Source organism: Lepidochelys kempii, chromosome 6 (genome assembly GCF_965140285.1).
Source record: "Lepidochelys kempii isolate rLepKem1 chromosome 6, rLepKem1.hap1, whole genome shotgun sequence".
Taxonomy (NCBI): Eukaryota; Metazoa; Chordata; order Testudines; family Cheloniidae; genus Lepidochelys; species Lepidochelys kempii.
The window spans coordinates 91241675-91262460 of NC_136385.1; the positions used below are offsets into that span (position 1 = coordinate 91241675).

Genomic DNA, 20786 nt, shown 5'->3' on the forward strand with positions numbered 1-20786 from the left:
AGCTGGCGGCGGCGCCCCCCTCCCCCTCCCCGGAGGCGCGCAGCGCAGCGGGGCGGTGAGGGTCTAATGGGCAAAACATTGCCCTGGAAGTGGCGAACGGGGAGAGTGGCCGGGATGGGCAGGAGGGCGCAGCGGCTTCCCCGCTACAACACGGGACAGAGGCACCAGGGGGCCGCGCGGCTGTCGATACATCAGGTGGCGGACGAAGCTCAGATTGTCCAGGCTCTGTCCCGTCGGCATCCACCCCGGCAGTGTCCCGCACCATGCACCCCGTGAATCAGGCCCCCAGCCGTCCTCTGGCAGGAAATGGAAAGAGTCGCCGGACAGCTAGGAGTTGAGGGAGCAGAGATGGGAAATGCCCCCTCTCGTACAGCTGAGCAGCCCGTGCTGCCCGCACACGGTGGGGAGTGGGGGAGTGGAGGAACTAGATAGGCAGGGGACTGAGGGAACTGACAAGCAGTAGGATTTAAAAAGGATGATGAGGACCCCCATCGTCCCACTATGACAGAATGTGCGTAAGGGATACAGACCCTCAGGCGTCAGAGTGTGACCCAGAACTGACAGGGGCAGGAAGAAACTTCTCCTGGGGACAGGTTATTTCCTTACTGGATTTTTCTTTTCTTTTTTCTTTTTTTTTTTGCACCTTCCTCTGAAGCATCTGGTTCTGGCCACTGTGAGAGACCAGACACTGCAGTAGGTGGATCACTGCTCTGCTCTTGTGCGGCGAATCCTATGTTTGAACTCTGAGGTATTGGCAGCACATTGGAGGGGCGAAAACATGGGCCCAGATCCATCCCTCAGGGCACACTAGATTGCACTCTGGTTTCCAAGGCTCATATGGGCCCTGCTGCAATGGTGAATAGCTGGTGTCTTGAGACAACTGTGGTGTACAGGAATTGGGTTATATCCCTTTAAACATGGTTATTCGGACTCCAACTATGCCAGTGTGGTTTCACCATATTCTTAAAGGTGTTTAGAGCTCTAAGACACAACAACCCAGATGCTACCCTCCTGCTCCCAGCCTGCTCTTGAGTATCCCCTGTGCTGGGTGTTTCCGTGGGGGGACGGAGCAGGTACAGAGCTGGCTCTGAGGCTCCCACAGACAACCTTCTGTGCCAGGGTATTCCATGAAGGGAGGGAGGGCTTACACCTGCTCTAGAGTGCCTTTGCACCAGCTCAGCCAGTGCAGAGGGGCAGTAGGGCAAGGGTGAAGGTCCCCAGTGATTGATCGTCAATAAAGGAAAGGTGGTGGGGAGGTAAGGCAGAGAGGTGGCATGTGTGGAGAAAGAGGTAGGGAAGATCAGAGGAGAAAGTGGGGCAGGTCACTCCTTTAGCAAGGGATTTAGAGTTAAATTCTGAGCTGGGAAGGTGATGGAGAACAGGGGAGAACACATCCTGGCCCAAGGGAGACATCTGGCTGCATCACTCAGGAACCCTATGCTTTAGAGCCTCAGAAAAGGTGAAATTTGTGAGTTGCCGGGGAGGCGACTGAAGATTTCAGCTCAGAACTGGGAGTGGCGAGTGCTGCCAAAACTCCCTTAGGCCTTTCTGCACTTCCGAGTGAGTGTGACTGTTCCTAGCTGGGGTTGCATAGCTCAATTAAAGCTAACAGAGTGGTTTGCATCCACGCTCATGTGTCTATGGGTTGTCCAATTGCCCTGCAGCTACACTGGGACAACATTCAATTGTTAAGTGCTATGACTTATGGGCATGCATCCCACAGTTCCCTAGGCAGGCAACATAGCTGCCAGGCTCCCCCTCCTCTGAGGCTGCAGGTCAGAGAGGCTGAGGCAGAGGTTGACCTTCCTTCAGGCTGGAGGTGTCTGGAGATGGGGGCATTTGTAGCTTTTGGGGTGGCCATGCTGCATTTCTGGGCTGTACCATCTGGGGGCCATCAGCTCTGTTGAGGTTTCTTACTGAACAGAGTAACAAGGCGTCTCAATTTAACCCAAATGGAGCAACTCCAGGCCCAGCAGGTGGAAAAGGAAACACTGGAAATTTGGCAGGGAGCACTAGCAGGATGTGCTGTAAAGAATGAGGGAGAGGCACAGGCTGAGAGGAAGCTTCAGTCCCAGAAGCACATGGAGAACAGTGCTTTTCAGAGGGCAGCAGATAAGAACAGGTGTCGGGGACATGAGACAAATGCATTCTCAAAGCTGGCTTCTGGATTTCTCTATGGTAAGGCTTTATTCAGAAAGACTTGGCTTGAAAATTGTTACACTGTAGCCAGGGGAGGGTTCCCAGGAACCTGCTGCAGCCCAGGTGCTGAGGTGTCATGATTCCCTCTGTGATACAGTTGACCTGAGATTCTCTATCCCACCCAGGGAACTCAAAGAGCAGATAGGTCCCAGGCCAGCTCCACTCACTGCAGCTTCTCCACGTCTTTCCTGTGCAGGGAGCTGGACAGACACCACACTGGAGTACCCACCAGGGACCAAGTTTCCTTCCTTCATGACTGTGTGGTCCCCTCTGCCAGCTGACAGCTCAGGGAAGGGTTGCTCTGCAAAGGTGGAGGTGACAACACAAGACTCCTGTGGGTGACAACAGGGAATGTTCCCAATGCAGCAGCCCCTGGGCTGGCACCTCCCTGAGGTTCTGTGCTGTCCTGCTGCACCCTCAGCACTTTAGAATACTCCTTCAGCTGCAGGGGTCACAAAAACATTCCCATGTTTGGCCGAGCTTGTCCCCCACAGTCCTCTGGCTGAGTGTTGAATGCAAAGCGCTGGACCTGTTGAGCCTCATTATGAAGCTTTTCAGTCCTGAATCTGGTCCCTGGGTCCTTTAACCACTAATGTTAACCGTGCAGAGATTCCTGGAAAGGCCCTTAAGGCAGGGGCAGGTCAGGCTAAGGGGTGACTGCCTCTCGCAGCTGAGTTTCCCTGGTCCTGGAACTGTATCCCTGCAGGTGGCCAAGCAAGAGTCCAGGTCATCCTCTCCGGCAAAAGGGCCCATGCTCCTGTCCTGTCACTCGCTTCACCGCTTCTTGTCTGCTCGGAGGGTCACAGCTCACAGGTGCAAGTAGTCACAAGTCCCACAAGGTTCAGTCAAGAATGCAATTGGCACATACATACAGGCAATTAGAGGACTTGGTAATAAGTACAGGCGCTGTGGTGCTGCCCTCTCCTGCTGAGATGGTTACCTGCGAGGAATGGCACATCTGCAAAGAGAACACAGCACAAAGACAGGATGGAGGGTTAGAAAGGGGACTGGGAGCTAGCGGCTCTGGGTGCTATTCCCAGCTCTACTCCTGATTCTCTGGGTGATCTTGGGCAAGTCCATTCCTCTCTGTGCCTCAGCTTTCCCACCTGTGAAGTGGGGGTAATGACACTGTCACCTCCCAGTGGGGCAGTGCCGGGGTCAGGGATCAGGAGGGTTTAATGAATGTTTGAAAAGTACTTTGAGATCCACAGAAAAGATGGTAGAGACAGGCCTGGGTCTGTATCAACCCCTGTGTGTTGGGATGTAGCAGTTTCACTCCAGGTGCTGGTGCGCTGTCCCTAAGCCCCACCTGTGCAGCAAGCTGCAGCCAAAGAGCCACTATTGGGAGAAACCTCTGAAAAGAGACACTGCCCTGACCCCTCCTCCTGGATTAACGCCCACTCACAGGTCACAGCCTTTAGGTCGCTGCTTCTCTCGTTTCCTCTTGCCTCGGCCCTTGGGTCTCCTCCTTCAAAAGGAAAGGGGAAAAAGACGAGTCTGAATGGATGGGAGATGAGCCAGGGCTGAGAGTCCGAAACTCCAGAATCCCTGCTAATAGCGCTTACCTTCCTGACTTCAGGGTATCCCGCCGAGGCCTGGAGGAGAAAAAGGAGAGAGTAAAATGATCACACTGCATATATGGCATCTGCAGAGCCCCTAGGTACTGGGGGAGGATGGGGTGCTAGGGAAATAGCATGGACTCCACAGGGTTGGGACCACATCCTAATTGACAGGCTGCCTGCTAGAACTCCCACACTTGGGCTCCTCCCTGTTATAATGATAAAACATCCTTTTGCCAATGACATCAATGACTTGTGGCAAATGCACATCCGGAAAGTATTTAATGCAGTGTAGCTTCTCTCAATCCAAGTAGCACCTGGAGATAAGGGGAGGAGCCAGGACACAGCACAGATGAGGAACTAGAGTGAGGGTCAGACACAAAGGCAGACATGGCCAAAAGAGTGGCCACTAGTTTTGGGAGTCCAAACTGACATCCCTTGTGCTTGATTTGCCGAGGTGCTAAGCACCCACAACTTCAGAGGGAGGCAACGGGAGCTGTAGTTGCTCCACACACCTCTCAAAATCAATCCTCGGGTATCTCAATTTGAACCCCTAACACTGAGGCATCGAAAACCAGAGGCCACTTTTGAAAATCTGGGCCTGACTCATTCTTCAGCAGTCAGAGTTTCTCGGCAGGCTGGAAAACGGTGCAGTTCTGGAACAGCCTCTATATGTCCGTGAGAGGCCACTAGATGGTGCTGGAGAGCCACTTAGCAAGGGATCCATGGTGGCCTGCCAACCCCAGGGTTGTGGGAGGGTTTGAGGCCTTCACTGTAAGAGGTGACACAGCCTGGGGTCTCTCCTGCTCTGGGCGATGCCCTGCATGGTGGAGAAGAACGAGCCTGGATGGTCCGTACCTGCACTCGCACTGCCTGTGCTCTGTAAAGGACAGTTCCACGTAGGGCGCCTGCCCTGCTGGTTTCATCTTCAGGAGCTGAAAGGGAACAAAAGTCACTGGCTCTTTGCTGTTCTCCCTTTTATGACTTGCCTTTTTTGCTGAAAGGTCTCATCTTGGACCCTACAGTTACAAACACAGGGAGCCCAACATTGCATGTATCCGTGTGGATGTGCGAGATAGAGAGCGGTTTGTTGTCCCTGTGATGCGTGGTGCCCCCTAGTGGGATAAGGTGAGGTGAACACTGCTGTGAAGTTGCAGCAAAACAAATCCCTATGTCTCTGGTTCTGTTTTTTTCTCCACCCCCTCATCATAACCAGAGGTGTCTCTGGGGACGCTGGGCCACCTACCCATCACCATTTACAGCTAGTGACTGCATTGGCATCCCGAGAGCCCTGTTCCCCTGGGGCATCAGAAACCTGTGGGGCTGGAGAGGTCGAGGACAGTGCTGGGGGCAGGCTGGCAGGAGAACGGGAGAAGCAAAGCAATGTTTTCAGGATCTGCTGAACCCAGGCTGTGGGCACCACACATTCTTTGGGTGGGAAATCTTGGGGTGCATGTGTAACAGAGGAATGGTCCTGCTATTATGGGGGAACTTTCCTGCCTTGTACACTATCCCGGTGGAATTGGCGAGTGAAAGGATCTGAGTCTTCACTCCCACTCCCTTTACCCAGAGGCCTGCTTGACCTTAAGGGCTCCCCTTCCACTCTCCTGTGTGGCAGTCCTTGTAACCCCAACAAGGCTGGGCCCAGGATTCCTGGGGGGCTTGACCCCCAACCTTGTCATGGTCACTTAGGGCAGGGGCTACTGTGTCCCCACTCCGGGGTGCTCTCTCTGCACTGGATGCTTCCCTGACCCACTGATCATTACATACAGTTCAAAGCAAATACAATTTATTAAACAGCAATCAATTTAAAAAAATAAGGAAAAAATGGGAAAGGTTAAAGGAAAACACATAACCCCGCTCTGTGGCACGGGGACATCACAACCAGCGTCTCTGGAATGCAAGGGAAGTTCAATCTGTTCCTCACAAGTCCCAGGCCTCCTTCTCAGGCCCTGGCTGTGCTGCAGGGATGCTGTAGGTCAGACACTTGCTCTAGCGGTGGCCACATGCCCTCAGGCTCTAGGTGGCAGGACCCTTCTTCCCAGCATCGCCCCCGCCCTGTCGGGGTTACGATCCCCCTTCCAGTCCAGCCTACAAGGCCTCTTGGCTGGGGGCGTCTCCCTGCACTGGGCCTGCTGCCCAGGGTCCCCCCTCACTTTCCCCAGCTGCTCAGCGCACCTCCAGGGGCGAGGTATGTATGTGGGGAAAGAGCCTGCCTCGGGGTTCAGTGGAATGTCAGGAATGACTCCTGCTGCTGGCTCTGACACTGATTCACTCACTGTGTCCTGGGGAAGTTAGCTAACCTCTCCATGCCTTAGTTTCCCACCTTTGTGTGATGCCCTGACATTGTTATCTTAGCTACCAGGAGAGGAGCTCAAGTCCCTGCACTGTGAGCTGAGCCCACCTGGCTCTTACCTGCATGGTGACATTGGCCATCTCCACTGGGACACACTGCAGGGTCTCATCTCCGCAGCAGCCGGTGCAGCGTTGCAGGGAGATGCAGGAAGGGCTGAACATGTGCTCCACCTCACTGGGGTACTCGGACGCAATATCCACCAGCATCTCCAATGGCCGACAGAAGCTGCGGCCCCAAACCTCCTGGAAGGGCAGGACTGGAAGAGACCCAGAGGTGGGGCGGGGGGCCTCATAAGCTCATGCCCAGAAGATGCCTGCTGGCCTGCTCCCTCAAGCCCTCACTAAACAGTGGAGTTACTGGCTGAGTGAGGGCAGAGTCTGGGAGGTGTATCATGTACCTGGCACAGGCATCAGAGCAAGCCCTGCTGTGTGCCCCAAAAGTTACAGGCAGCTGCCAGCGTTATGACTCTCTCTCCAGGCTAACGGATTTGTTTTCTCCTCTTTGAGCTGTCCCATCTGCTGCTCTCTTCCTGTCTCATCTGTCATGTGCTGCACTGGAGTCAGGCTATTTTTCATCTCCAGACACTGATAAAAATCTCCATTAGATACGGAGAAATGTGGCACCACTCCATAGTTCAGACAACAGCCCCATTTCTTCTAGAAGCCCAATGCTGGCCCCCATCTAAAAATCACCAAGTAACTCTGATCAGCTTTAAAACTAGGGAGTGAGGCCTGTGGTGGTGGTTGACTTTTTCTGGAAAATTTTATGTCATTTGGACAAGGCAGGGGGATGGTGTCCTGATTTGGGACATGCCAAAAAATAGTGTTCATCAAGGAGCTGTCGTACTGGATCGTATAGCAATCCAGCTAGATCACTACCCTGTCTCCACACTGGCCAGTGCCAGATGGATCAGAGCAAGAAAGTCTGTTGGTAGCAGTTATGGGATAGTCGGCCCTCAGAGGAAGTTTCCTTCTAACCCCAAATAGTTACATGTTGGCTCGTGTCTTGAAGCACAAGGGTTTATAGCACCCAAAACCTTGTCAGAGGAGAAGCTGCCTCAGAGCTCAACTTGGAATTTATCAAGCAGCCGCAGTTCCAAAAAAGTAAAAATGAAAACCCTCCTGGGGTCGAATTTAACCTGCAGTTAAGCTTTTTCATCTTTTAAATTTTTTTTTAATTAAACGGTCATAAAAAGTCTAAAGAAAAGTCAAAATGTTTTGCCTGAAAATGTCCAAACAAAACTTTTTGGCTTTTTCTGATTTTTTTATCTGAAAAATCAGCAAATTTCAACACCAATTGACAAAACATTTTGGTCAAACTGGAGTTGCAGTTTTCTTTAAAAAAAAGTTTCACCCAAAGAATTCTGCTCAGCTCTGATCCCAGGGAGCTGCCCTGTTGGAGCTCAGTGGCTCCGAAGGAGGGCTGGATAAGCCCCTTCTGGAGGGTGCATTAATGTGGGGGTCTTGGGGGATCTAACTTCCAGGGGGTGCAGGGGAGCCATTTTGCCAACACATTTCCCATTTGTACTCCTCCACCTCCCCCTAAGTGGCTGATGATAGTCCCAGACTGACTCCCCATAGGCCATATCCCATCACCTCCCTCTGGAGCCTCCAGTCCCCTCCCCCCGGGCTGTCTCCTCCTCTGGGGTTGGAGGACAGAGGGGATCCCCAAGCTTCTGGGCAGGGAGGAGGGGAGAGAGAATTCCAGAGCCCACAGGGGATCTAATATTCTCACACACAACCAGGATAAGCAGCTGCAAACTCACCTTGCCCTTCTGAGGTGCTGTTTCTGCTGAACCTGTCCCACAGCTAGGGAGAGAAATACGGAGAGGTGAGGCCCAGGCCCTTTAGGAAGAGGCAGCAGGGAGTGAGCACAATGCAGCGAAATCTTGGGGTGTAACCCCCCCCATTCTCACCCATCTGCCTGCAACACCCACCCACCCACAGGGCACTTGGCCCTTCCAGCTCAGATCTGTTGTGGACATTTGGGGCACTTGCTGGTATACATGGAGAAGCAGAAAGGCAACTGAGCTAATAAATAACAATGATAATAAATAGCATAGGATCATAGGCCTAGAGGGGACCTCGAGAGGTCATCTAGTCCAATCTCTTGCACTCATGGCAGGACTAAGTATTATCTAGCATGTTTATAGCGGTTGTAATGCTAGCCTGCACAGCCAGTTCCCTGCACTATCCAGCCTTTCTGTTTTATATTCGGAAGAGTTCCAAAGTACTTTAGACCCACAAGGGATCATTTCACTCACCACTTAATGTGGCCACCTCTGGGCTGTAATATGGCAGCTGTGCAACAGAGCCCAGCAGTGAAGTTAAACAAGTTTACAACTACTGTAGACTGAGTGCAACACAACAGGGACCAACCCTGCCCTGAGTGCCAGAAGAGGAGCTAGGTGGGACATAATTCACTAAACAACAGCTGAGGAGGTTGTGTGAAGGTGAAGACTTTTGTAACTTCAAACTGCAGGAGGTAGAAGACACCCAGGCTGACATCCCTGCTCTTATCCAACATGCCAGGGGATCTAATGACCACACATGGTCAGCACTTCAGTTTACATCTCATCCACAGGACACCTATCACCTCGGCACCTGTCCTGCCACACTGGGGCCTGGGGTCACTTCTGACCCAGAATGGAGCAAAACACCGCAAAGGAGAGAGCTCCCCCTACTGAGTCCCCAGCACCCCTCTGCCTCTTCCCGAGCTAGCTATGAGTCTTTATACCCCAACCATCGGGATGCTGTCAGAGCGCCATCTGATTCCCTCCCGCCAGCTCACAGCATGTTGCCATCTGCCCCTATTGGACACATGCAGGGGCCACGTGTACTTAGCTGTGAAGTGCCATGTGCACCTGGGATGCTGGATAAATCCTAATTCCTCCATGCCATGCCCTGGGTTTCCCTTGGCGGGGCTCTGCCATCCAAATGCTGGCCAAGGCTGCCCCGCTGTGACGGGATCACAGCACAAAGTGGGCTGGCTGCAGCAGGTAGGAGAGTAGTCCCGGTCAGCTGGCAGACGCTCAGCAGAAGCAAAACACAGGGGTGTCAGCAGGGATGGACTTTTCCTCAATAGCAAATGTTTATAAACCAAAATCAAAGTGAATTAATGTCAGCTTAAAAGGGGGGAATACCCCCCCACCATCTCCTGGGATCGGTTTGGCTTCCTGCCACCCCTGGGTACCCAACCAGCTACTTGGGCAGACTTTCCCCGAGAAGCTGTGCAAGGGAGGGGGTCACTGTTAAGATCTCATTCACTGGAACCCAGATGGTGTCCCTGCATTATGTCACACCCCTGTTTCAATGCAGTAATACTCTGCTGCCATGCTGGTCACAGTGCATGCCCATGGGAGGTATGGCCCTTGTAGGGGTTCTGGGGAGGTGATTCTCCCACTTGTCTTTCAGCAGACGGGAAACTCTCTGCTTTTTCTCCCAGGAGCAGGGGGCTCTTCCATGGGATTTGCCAGGTATAGGAGGATTCCTGGGGGTCAGAGTTCACCAAGCTGCCCTGACATGCACCTGCGAGGCTGCTCTCCTGGGGCCTGGGCCTAGAGACAGGTAATGAGCTCAGAATCCTCTCTAGACGCTTTCAGCTAAATGAGCAGTCGTTGGACTGACTGGAAGCTCCAGCCCCACTGCAGCTTCCCTACAATAATGGCACTTTCTCTCTTCTCACAAGATGTTTCCTGGGAGTTAATTTTTCCTGGAAATTAGCTGGAGCCAGCCTTCTCCTCAGAGAGCATCTGAGATACTCATCTTCTCCCCGCATCGTCAGCAAGCCTAGCAGTACCCAAGTCAGCCCCCTGTTCCTCTGCTAAGGGAGGACCCGAGGAACAAGGGGTCACTTGGAACTCAGACACCAGAGAGGGGTAGTGGTGGGGCAACCCAAGAAGAACAGCTTCAAACTGATCCACACGCTGTACCTGGCCTGCAAAAATACACTACAGGAGCGATTCCTCAGTGATGCTCTAGCCCCACAGTGATGCAAGGGGGGTAATGGGGCTTGGGACAATTACGGCAGGATCCCTGAGGTCTCTTCCACTGCCAATGCCCCTCTCAGCTCCCCCAGATCCATTATGTGGGGGACACGCTGGGGGGGTGCTCGAAGCTGGGGGTCCCTCACCTGAGTGTGTGATGCCTGCAGCACAAGAGCCACAAGAAGCTTCAGGAAACTGCTGAGAAGCTGCATCGCTGGTTTTGCCTCCTCAGTTTTGCCCCAGTGAAGAGTCCCGTGTCCCAGCCGAAACAAACATACTGGTCCCTGCGAGAGATTCCAGAGCTGGGGACATGCCGAGATCCCCTGGCTGTGGCACTCCTGGGAGCCCTCACGCTGGCCACAGTCCAGGACCCCAGCGTCCCAAACACAGCACCAACCGTGGATCCGACCGCAGCAGCGTAGCCCTGGGAGAGGCCTGGGAGTGGTCAGTGGCCAGCGGCCAGGGAGCCAGTGTTACAGAGCCCCCGAGGTGGCATGGGATGAGGGGTGCTCAGAGACCAGGGACCTTGACAGCTGAGATGCAAGTCCAAGCTGTCTTAGTCCTGGGACTCTGACACCACCTCTGCCCTGTTCAATCCCGTCACACGGGTTCCCCTCCTGCTCCTGCACTGGCTGCTCTGGGGCCCCTCTGCACCTCCCGCTCCTGTGGGCTGCTCTCGGGCCATGTGAATGCTGCCCTGCCTGCTTTGCAGCTCTGCTTCATGAGCCCAGGGCTCCTCCCAAGTCCCTCCCCAGCTCACACCCTCCCTCCCGCTTTCCCTTCCTCCGAGGCGGCACGGAGCTGCGCCGCATCCTCTGGGCGTGGGAGCCCCCCAGCCTCCGGGTGGCCGCTCCTTGCCTTTCATCATGCGTCAGCGCCGCGTGGCCACGCGCCGGGCTCTGGGCGCCCCCGCAGGTGCGCGCGCCTGCGAGTGCGCCGGTGCCGCTGTGGCTGGGCGCGCGGTCCCTGTGTGCAGACGGGGCGCGCAGGTGGGAGCGGGCACGTGTACAGGTGTGTCCGCGGGAGGGAGCCTGTTCTCTTCCAGCCCTCCGGCCTCCCCCATCACGGCGGCACGCACCGTGCAGTGTGTGAGCGGACACCGGCCTTAGGTCACACAAAGCACATCACGTGGGACCCTTCAGCTATGGCAAATAGGTTGTAGAAAACGATCTGCCCTGGCTCTCCAGTGAGCGAATAGATGGGACCCAGTAGGGCACTTTCATCTCTATGCCCCTCGCTGGTTCATCCTCTCTTTAATCTGCCTGTCCGGCTCTCTCTTTCTCTCCCACGCTCTCCGTCCCTCTTGCTCTTTAATATAATATTGACATTGCAGCTCAAGCTCTCGAAAGCCAGTCTGCACCTTAAAGCTGCTTCCTGGGGTTTATGCCTTTAAATAGGATTTCTCTTTAATTAGTTCTCATTAATAAATATTTATCCTGTGGCGGCGCCTGGAGCCCTCCGTCAGGGCCACATGGTGCAAGGTGCCCTACACACACAGATGTAGACTTGGTCCCTGCCTTGAAACACTCACACTATAAAGAGTCGCTGTATATTAATCTGTGTGTAATACACTCCAGACTGGAATGTCACAGACCGGGGCTGTGGTATTGGACTCCATGATTTTCATGTTGTTTTTTTTTAAATCAGAGACGTTTGACACGTGGGTGGGTGGATTTAATGATAACAATTGGTCCTTCTTGACAGCTGCCAAGTTAAACTTGTCATGTATGGGGAGCTCAGAGAAAGCTGGGGGAGGATTCCCAGCCCTGGGCTGCTGAGCTGTTGCAGGGGCCAGAGGCACAGATTCCTGATTGCTCTGATTTTTGAGAGCCAGTTGGAGTTGATGGAGCTCATTTAAAAGGCATCTGTGCAGAACTGCTGCCTTTATGCACTGCATGCACCAGCCCACGTAGCCATAACATACAGAGGCTGTGTCTATGCCGAGGAGCTGACTAGTTTGCTTCAACTAGAAGAAAAATTGGAGTATTCAAATTTCCCAGAGGTGCCTGGATGACTGTGTTAGTCAAGAGCGCATTGTCTGCAGAGACACGTAGAGCTGACGTCCTATGGCCGAAACCTTCTCCATGCCCCAAAACGGTATTCACCCTCCTTCCTGCAGACTTCCTTCCTCTGCATGGCCCAGAAAGGCTATGTCAGTACAAGCTGCTACCACAGTATTTAAAAAAGCTCCAGGCTAGCACCATCCACTGGGTCTCCTGGAGCATCTGGTTCTGGCTACTTATTTTTGTAAATCCCATGGGGCAGGGCTTATGGCTTCTACAGAGTCCTGAACACAGTCAGCACTTAATAAATAACGAGAATCTTGCTCTTCAAGCTAGCTGTAAAAGCCAGCTGTCCCCTTCCCCAAGAGCCTCCTTCCCCCCCACACACACTGTCTTTACATAACACAAATGTATAGAATGGGACAGTGCCGCTGGCTGCAAAATATGAGAAGCCAGACCCATCATGACTATAGTGCAGAGATGGGGGCCGTATGTCATATGATTTGAAAATAGTATTTTCTTGTAAGAACTCTGACATTTACCTATCTCTTGGCAGCTCTAGTTTTTCCTTTGGGCTTCCCAGCTTGCCAAGAGCTTTCAGCTGTATCAAAACCAGGTGCCAAACTGGGGTGGGGGGCAAGGGGAGAAAGGGAGTAGCAGTATTCTGCCACATTCTGCCCACAATCATAAACCCCACCTGTCCCAGAGCTATTGAGCCATGTATTCTGCAACTCAGGCAGCTATAACTGCACTGCTGTGCGCACGGTTCACATTTTCAAGGACTTTGTTGCAGACATAACAGCTTCCAAGTTACTTTTGCTTTTTACTCTTTCTTTTTCTTGACAAACAGAAGGAGAAGAAAGCAGCTTGGAAGAGGTGTGTCAATACGCTGCCCCGCTGCGTACCAGCCCAATCCCAGCCCAGGACTGAAACCTGAGACTCATGGACTTCACATTGCTTTTCATATAATCCCACCTATGCTGGCACTTGCAAGGGGGTTTTCGGTGTCATTTTAAATCTAGGTTATCTACCTATGTGATGTGACTGTCCAAGCACTTGTCTACACAGAAACTTGCACTGAAACAAAGGTGTGAATTAAATCCAGTTGAGTTATTTGGATGCAAACTTGCAAAGAGACTGGCCCTAGGGCTCCTCTCACCCTGGCATCATACCGCCAATCCACTCTGAAGCTGCGCTCTTCTTGCCAGCTCAGCTGCCTTGTGAAGAGCAAAGCCCTAGAGAGTTTCAAACTCTAGTCACTGCCAATGTATTGCGAATGTCTTGTTTTGCTTCTGAACACACTGGAGGGTGAAATCTCATGAGTGAGGAAGTGGTGACTGTTGGGCTGAGTCAGGGTTCCAGTTATAAAAGTGTGGGAAATTAACTCCCCAGTTATCAGAAATAACAATCCCTGGCAACATGAGGAGCCAAACTCTGCTCTCAGTGTGTTGGTGTAGAGCAGGGGTTCTCAAACTGGGGGTTGGGACTCCTCAGGCGGTCGCAAGGTGATTACATGGGGGGTCATGAGCTGTCAGCCTCCACCCTAAAACCTGCTTTGCCTCCAGCATTTATAATGGTGTTAAATGTACAAAAAAGTGTTTTTAATTTATAAGGAGGAGGGTCGCACTCAGAGGCTTGCTATGTGAAAGAGGTCACCAGTATAAAAATTTGAGAACCACTGGTGTAAAGGAACAACCAGGACATTTATGTTCTCTCTGTACCCCAGGGTGTCTTGTCAAAGCTGCAGTTATAGTGGGTAGGGCAGATTTGGGCACCTGAAGATAGCAGGATCCACAATGGGGCATTAGGACCAGCCCTGCACAAAATGGATTCCACATCCTGGGGCATTACTGCCAGGGTTCAAACATCTCTTGTCCTCCTAGGAAATAGACTTGGCCCTCCACTGTGGTGACAATAGTGCAGATGAAATCCTTATCCTCCTGAGTCTTTGCACAAGGGAACAAACATGATCCACTTGTGCTCTGAGCAGAGCAAGAGGCCCCTGTGATGAGCTGGAATTCCCCAGCACAGAGCTGCATCTGGCTGTTTTGTGGGCTTATGTTCCCAGGGTGTGTGCAGTAGGCGCTGGAATGCGGCTCCAACAGACGCGCATTCTTGTCAATGACAGATCGGGGCAGAGTCTGCTCCTCTGGTCTGTTCCATCTCAGCCCTTCCTGAGTTTAAGGGACAAGTCTCGAAAAGCACTTCCTAGCCCAAGCGTCCACCTTCACAAGGACATGCAGGAGGCAGTGGTGGGGAATCATTTGTCAGCAGGGCTTACATGTCATCTGAACCCATCTGACATATTGCAGCTGAGCTCATGAACATGACAAACTTTCCCATTTCTGACCTGGCAAATTGGCAGAGGATGAGTGTCACAGCCCTAGTCAAGCTCCCCCTTCTGGACACTCACCAGGCTGCTGCATTTGGGTCCCAACACACTGGGCCCATGCGTTGTAAGTGTTCCTTGGTCTGGGCAGGCTCCAGCCCTGGCTCTTTCTTTGGCATTTCTGGCACACTTCCTGGACACAGCCTGTCTGTTACCCCTTCACGGAAATGGCACCTTGCCATATAGCTGCCCTAGGCCACAGGACCAGTGCTAACCACCTCCAAGACACCCCTGTAGCTTAAGAACACCCTTGCCCAGAGCTCCAACCCTATGGGCGCTCTGGCTTACAGTTCACCCCTGAAGGAATATGTGATAGCTGAGGCCCATAACACACAGGATTTGTAAAGGTTTCTAACACAATCTTCAAAAAGAACAGGAGTACTTGTGGCACCTTGGAGACTAACAGATTTATTAGAGCATAAGTTTTCTTGGGCTACAGCCCACTTCATCGAATGCATAGAATGGAACATATAGTAAGAACATACACATACAGAGAAGGTGGAAGTTGCCATACAAACTGTAAGAGGTTAATTAATATGGCAACTTCCACCTTCTCTGTATGTGTGTGTATATATATATATATAGACACACACACACACACACCTTCTTACTATATGTTCCATTCCATGCATCCAATGAAGTGGGCTGTAGCTCAAGAAAACTTATGCTCTAATAAATTTGTTGGTCTCCAAGGCGTCACAAGTACTCCTGTTCTTTTTGCGGATACAGACTAACACGGCTGCTACTCTGAAACCTAACACAATCTCGTTAGTCAGCACAAGCAGGATACAGACTGAGGTAAAAACAACAACACACCTGCATGCTGTTCCTTGCCTCAGGTTCCTCAACACTCTGGAGTGTTCTCTGGGCTTTGATCAGAGTCCTCTAAGGAGTCCAGGATCCCCCTCCTGCCCATGGCTTCTCCTGCAAATCATGGAGTGTCTCTCTCCTGCAACTAGCTGCCTTCTTCATCAGCTGACCCCAGAGTCTAAAATGACCTCTCTGCTATCAAAGCATGCCAGGCCCTTCATTCTCTCCCCAGCCTCAAACTTCCTTGTCTTTATAAACCCATGCTCCGCACTCCCTGTGATAAACTTGATTGAATCGGTTTTCCAGCTCAGGCGTACCTATTGTTTGATGAGCACACAGTCATTAAGGTTAATGACTTCTTTTGCTTGGGCTGTAGCTTCTCCCAGACAGGGTGAGGGAAAGAGTCAGGGATCTCAACAAACCATGGCTGACTCACCAAGGAATTCAATGCAGCAATTTCATAGAATGAACCAGAATTCATAAGCTGGACATAGACAGATTCCCCAAACCATCACAATGGGAAAATAAGGAAAAACATTAAAAAGCCAACACAGCCTGGATGGGCAAGTACCCTTGGGCTTTGTGACAATGCAGAACATCATGTTACTCCACACCAGCAGAGCTCAGTTCCCATGACTTGGCCACATACTCCCTAATGCCTCACAGACTGGCTGACACAAAGCTTTGGCAATGGGAAATTGAGCCATCCACCTCTAGGGCAAGAGATGTACACGGCTTAGGAGAAAGACTGGGGCATAAAGGAAAGAGGAACATTTCCCCAGCTGCAGGTACAGAGCAAAATCTGCACAGGGATCAAAGAATGCTATCACAGTGCCTGGGGATATATGCAGCTTGAGAAGGATACAAAAACAATGAGGAGTCTCGTGGCACCTTAGAGACTAACAGATTTATTTGGGTATAAGCTTTCATGGGTAAAAAACCCACTTCTTCAGATGCATGGAGTGAAAATTACAGATGCAGGCATAAATATACTGACACATGAAGAGAAGGGAGTTACCTTACAAGTGGAGAACCAGTGCTGACAGAGCCAATTCAGTCAGGGTGGATGTAGTCCACTCCCAATAATTGATGAGGAGGTGTCAACTCCAGGAGAGGGAAAATTGCTTTTGTAGTAAACCAGCCACTCCCAGTCCCTATTCAAACCCAGATTAATGGTGTTAAATTTGCAAATGAATTGTAGCTCTGCAGTTTCTCTTTGAAATCTGTTTTTGAAGTTTTATTGTTGAAATATGGCTACTTTTTAATATGTTATTGAATGTCCAGGGAGATAAAAGTTTTCTCTACTGCCTTTTGTATGTGACCATTCCTGATGTCTGATTTGTGTCCATTTATTCTTTTACGTAGAGACTGTCCAGTTTGGCTAATGTACATGGCAGAGGGGCATTGCTGGCACATGATTGCATATATCACATTAGTAGATGTGTAGGTGAATGAGCCCCTGATGGTGTGGCTCATGTGATTGGGTCCTCTGATGGTGTCTCTAGAGTAGCTATGGGGACAGTAACAGGGTCCACCTCACCCCTTTTGTTTCATATTGCTCCAGTTTGTGCTGGTGAAATCAAGCTGCATAGTTCACAGAGACAATTCCCTTTCCACTGGCATTCTTCAGGGTTGGGGGCATTCCCTGCAGAGAGGCTCAAAGTACATCAGAATTTCTGCAAAAAGAAGGGAGTCCCTTCATGTCACCTATTTATTATTGTTATGTTGGCAGGTGTTAATGGCAGCCATCAAGCAGATCTTTGATCACTAGACAATCACAGACCTCGTTAAAACCAAAGCTTTATTTAGGCTAAATGGAAGGAGTAATTAAATGCCCCTTTACATAGTGATAGCTTTCAGAGTAACAATAAAAGCCACCACCCAAATCACTGGGCCCCATGGCAAGGCTTGAGCAAGAACTAGCCTTGGGAGAATAAGAGGGGTTTCCTGAGGCTGATTGCAAATGCAAACGTTAGGGGAATGATTGGTTACAGCTGTGTGAGAGAGCAACAGAAAACAGCAACAAAACTGTGAGCTTGGCCTTGGGAGGAAAGGGACAGAGCTTCTTTGGAGCACAGTACTCATTGGAAAGGCAGATTTGGATTTCTGAGCAGGGAAACTACCTGCTGTTGATTGTTTCCACTGTGTTCAGGGAAGCAAGATTTTGTGTAGTCTTTGCAAATAAACAGGATTGCACCAGAGAAATAACTGACTTAGCATCAATTTTTCTTCCTAACAAAAACAACCCAGCAAGGCCCCAAATACCAGCTAACCACTCGGACCAAAGGGGTAACATAATTTATCAAGAGCCAGTAGTGTTCTTGGCCTTGCATCTACAAAGAGACATGCTCCATAACCCAAAGAATTTACAGTCTAATATGGACACTGACAACATGGTATATAGAGTAGCTAAGACACCAGGGGATAGTGCAAGCATGTAGCAGCAGTGATGTTTACAAGAGCTAGGTGCTGGACAGCTTTTTGGAAGCAGCATGACTTTACGTTTAATCGTTATATGGTGCTAAGTACAAGGGAAGCAGCTCCCATCCAATTTCCTTCTTTAGCCAATAACAGGTGTGGAATTAGGTGCACAGGCAGAGCTGTGTGGGGAGTCCAGGGCTGGAATAGCAGGCGGTGCTGCAGGCCAGGAGTGAGGTGCATGGACAGAGCTGTGTGGGGAGTCCAGGGCTGGATTATCAGGGGTGCTGCTGCACAGGAGTGAGGTGCATTGTAGCAGGGCCCTTGTGTGCTCTGTCTCTGTGTTTCATAAGGACTGAAACTATTCAGTACAGTGTGGAGGGCAAGTGCCCTCCAGGCAGCGATATCGCCAGCCCCTGCAATACCACGGAACGTGTTACTTAGAACATTCCTTAGCCCCTTGCTGCAAATTCCTGTGGCGTCAAAGCTCCCTCCCAGGCCAGGTGCGGAGGATGGGGGGAGACAGGGGAAGGTCTGTTTGCTAAAGAGGAGGCTGACAATTGGGGGAAGTGGGCTGTGTTGTGCATCCCCCCTCCCATTGTGAGCACAGGCTGCTGTTATTGCTGTCAGCAACCGCAGGAAGTGGCTGGCGGTTAGTCACCCCTGGCTGCACGTGGCCGGAATGCTGCTGTTTATTTTTGTTCCTGGGCGTGGATTAGGCCTGCTCTGGGGAGCGATAGCCTCACTGTAGGGATGGCCAAAGGGGGAGAAAAAGAACTGCAGGCAGCTTAATGCTGGCCCACCCAGCCGATAGCAGCTGGGCCTGGCCTCTGAGCAGCCCCCTGCCTCCCCCCATACAAATTGCCCATCTGACAGGGAGAGCAGGGTGTGACGCAGTGGTGGCTCTGACACAGTCCTAGGAGAAGGGAAGTCTTCTTAGGGGAACCTGACACATGGGCCCTGGGAGATGGCAGTGTCAAGGCTGCCCTGTGGATTGTTTGAGCCCCGAGTCCTGGGCAATGGAAAGCGCCTAGTGATGTGTCTGAGGCCCAGGGAAGGGGAGCAGCAAAGAATCCCTCTTTGCAGGCTTAAGCCCCAAATGAGCATTTGCCTTATTGCTGCTGCTCCTTTCTTCTCGTTCCTATCCCAGAACGAGAGCCAGCTTTCTCCTTCCTCCCGTCTATCCTTCCCACTCTCTCTTCCCTCACTGTGTTGTGTTCCCCTTCCCCAGCACTGGGTTTGGTGGCAGCTGTGAAAGTGCTAAGTTGACGGAGGTTCTAGCCTTGGCTCTGGAGATTTATTCCCCCCGCATTCTCTTCTGCAATGAGTCCCCAGGCGCTGGCCCTCTTACCAAGAGAGCTCAGGCTCCCTGTCTCATGAGCTTCACCCTCAAGGTTGAGAATGTCATTGTCCATAGCTGCCAGGGAAGGCTGTTGCCATGGAGAGAGGCTCTTGATGAGATACCTAAGCCCAAAGCCAGGTGGGCCCCTGATGATGGACACTGAGACTTTGAGCTTGGCCCCGTCTACTGTGCAGAGTGAGTGGGCACGAGGGGGGTGCGATCCCTGCAGTTGGTGCTGGTGAAGAGGCAGCTGCTGCAGTCTGTGTTTTCAATACCAGTATGCGCAGGGCTAGGCTTTCAGCAGCATTTCTGGGCCAGAGACAGGTGGCAGGAGGAGTTGAACTACCCTGAGAGGCCAAAGCTGTGGGTGGATGTTTGTTCTATTTTGTCAAGAAACAGGAAGAATATACTGAGCCACGATAGCTCCCAGCCCAGCCATGGTACAGGCAGTACCAGGTAACCGAGGGAGCACAAACACAGAGCTGCCAGTGCATCTGCTGCCTTCAACATGCCCTGCCAGCCAAGGACAGCACATATGGTTCCTAAGCACACCCCACATTGCCCCTCCTGCCTGGATAATCATGAGCTTTAGTTACTAAGGCAGATGTTCTCGAGAGTGAAAATCCCAGGGGCAGGTGTGGCCACGGAGGAAGGCACTGACAGAACTGCACAGGGGCACCCAAGCAGATGAGGGTGTGCACAGGTGCGGCTTGGGCCAGCGGGTGCAAGTCAGGAGGAACCCATCTTTGCTGGGCATGTTGCTCCGGTCCCAAAGAAACAGCAGGCTCTTTGCAACACCCTGTGTGAGGCAGCTTCTTCTTTCCTGGGCCTCGCCCCAGGCTCTGGAGGGGAATGGAGCCGAGAAACAAGAGGCCCCCTGGGAATGTCACTCAAACAGCTGCAGAGCGCTGTGTTTGGACAAAAACAAACAACAGGCTTCAGACACCAGCCAGCGGAGCAGGGCTGTAACCATAACAAGCGCAGGGTGAGAGGGGCCTGGAAAGGCCGTGTTTGTGCTGCCCTCTGCCACTGTTTGGCCAGCACAGGCAGAGCTGAGAACTTCCAAGGCATGTATAGGAGGGCAGCTGTTGCGCTGACCACTGAAGAGCAAGCAGTAGATACCATCTGCAAGTGACACCACACTGTGAGCTGAGCCGATCCCCTCCCATGAGAATGGGGCTGGGCTGCTAAGGGGAGGTGCGCCCAACACCTGAGCAGATCCTCTAGTCCAGTGGCTCTCAACCTTTCCAGGCTACTGTACCCCTTTCAGGAGTCTGAGTTGTCTTGCATACTCCAAGTTTCACCTCACTTAAAAACTACTTGCTTACAAAATCAGACATAAACATACAAAAGTGTCACACAGCACACTAGTACTGAAAAAGTGCTGACTTTCTCATTTTTACCATATACTTATAAAATCAATCAATTAGAATATAAACATTGTACTGACATTTCGGTGTATAGTACATAGAGCAGTATAAACAAGTCATTGTCTGTATGAAATTTTAGTTTGTACTGACTTCGCTAGTGCTTTTTATGTAGCCTTTTGTAAAACTAGGCAAATATTTAGATGAGCTGATGTACCCCCTGGAAGACCATTGAGTTCACCGAAGGGTACATGTACCCCGGTCAAGAACCACTGCTGCAGTCCCCTTTCTTCAGGGACATGGCTATTATGCTCCCTACCTGAGTTAGCGGTGAGCAGGGGGCAATTATCCAAGAGGT

The 20786-nt window shown here is 51.6% G+C and overlaps 1 protein-coding gene across 3 annotated transcripts; it reads right to left on the reverse strand.

The window, feature by feature from the left end:
* Positions 1–2172: 2172 nt before the first annotated feature.
* PGF (placental growth factor) lies at positions 2173–11008 on the reverse strand. Of its 3 annotated transcripts, none has more exons than XM_073349195.2 (7): positions 8978–11008; positions 7880–7922; positions 6174–6370; positions 4617–4693; positions 3765–3794; positions 3605–3696; positions 2173–3157 (listed from the first exon to the last, which is right to left on the reverse strand). In XM_073349195.2, the coding sequence occupies exons 1-7, from the start codon at positions 9044–9046 to the stop codon at positions 3078–3080; spliced, it is 588 nt and encodes a 195-aa protein (XP_073205296.1). In that variant the 5' UTR covers positions 9047–11008; the 3' UTR covers positions 2173–3077. The 3 variants fall into 3 exon arrangements, with proteins under 3 accessions (XP_073205296.1, XP_073205297.1, XP_073205298.1); XM_073349196.2 differs by having other exon boundaries at positions 10246–11006; XM_073349197.2 differs by having other exon boundaries at positions 3605–3667; positions 8978–11005.
* Positions 11009–20786: the final 9778 nt, after the last annotated feature.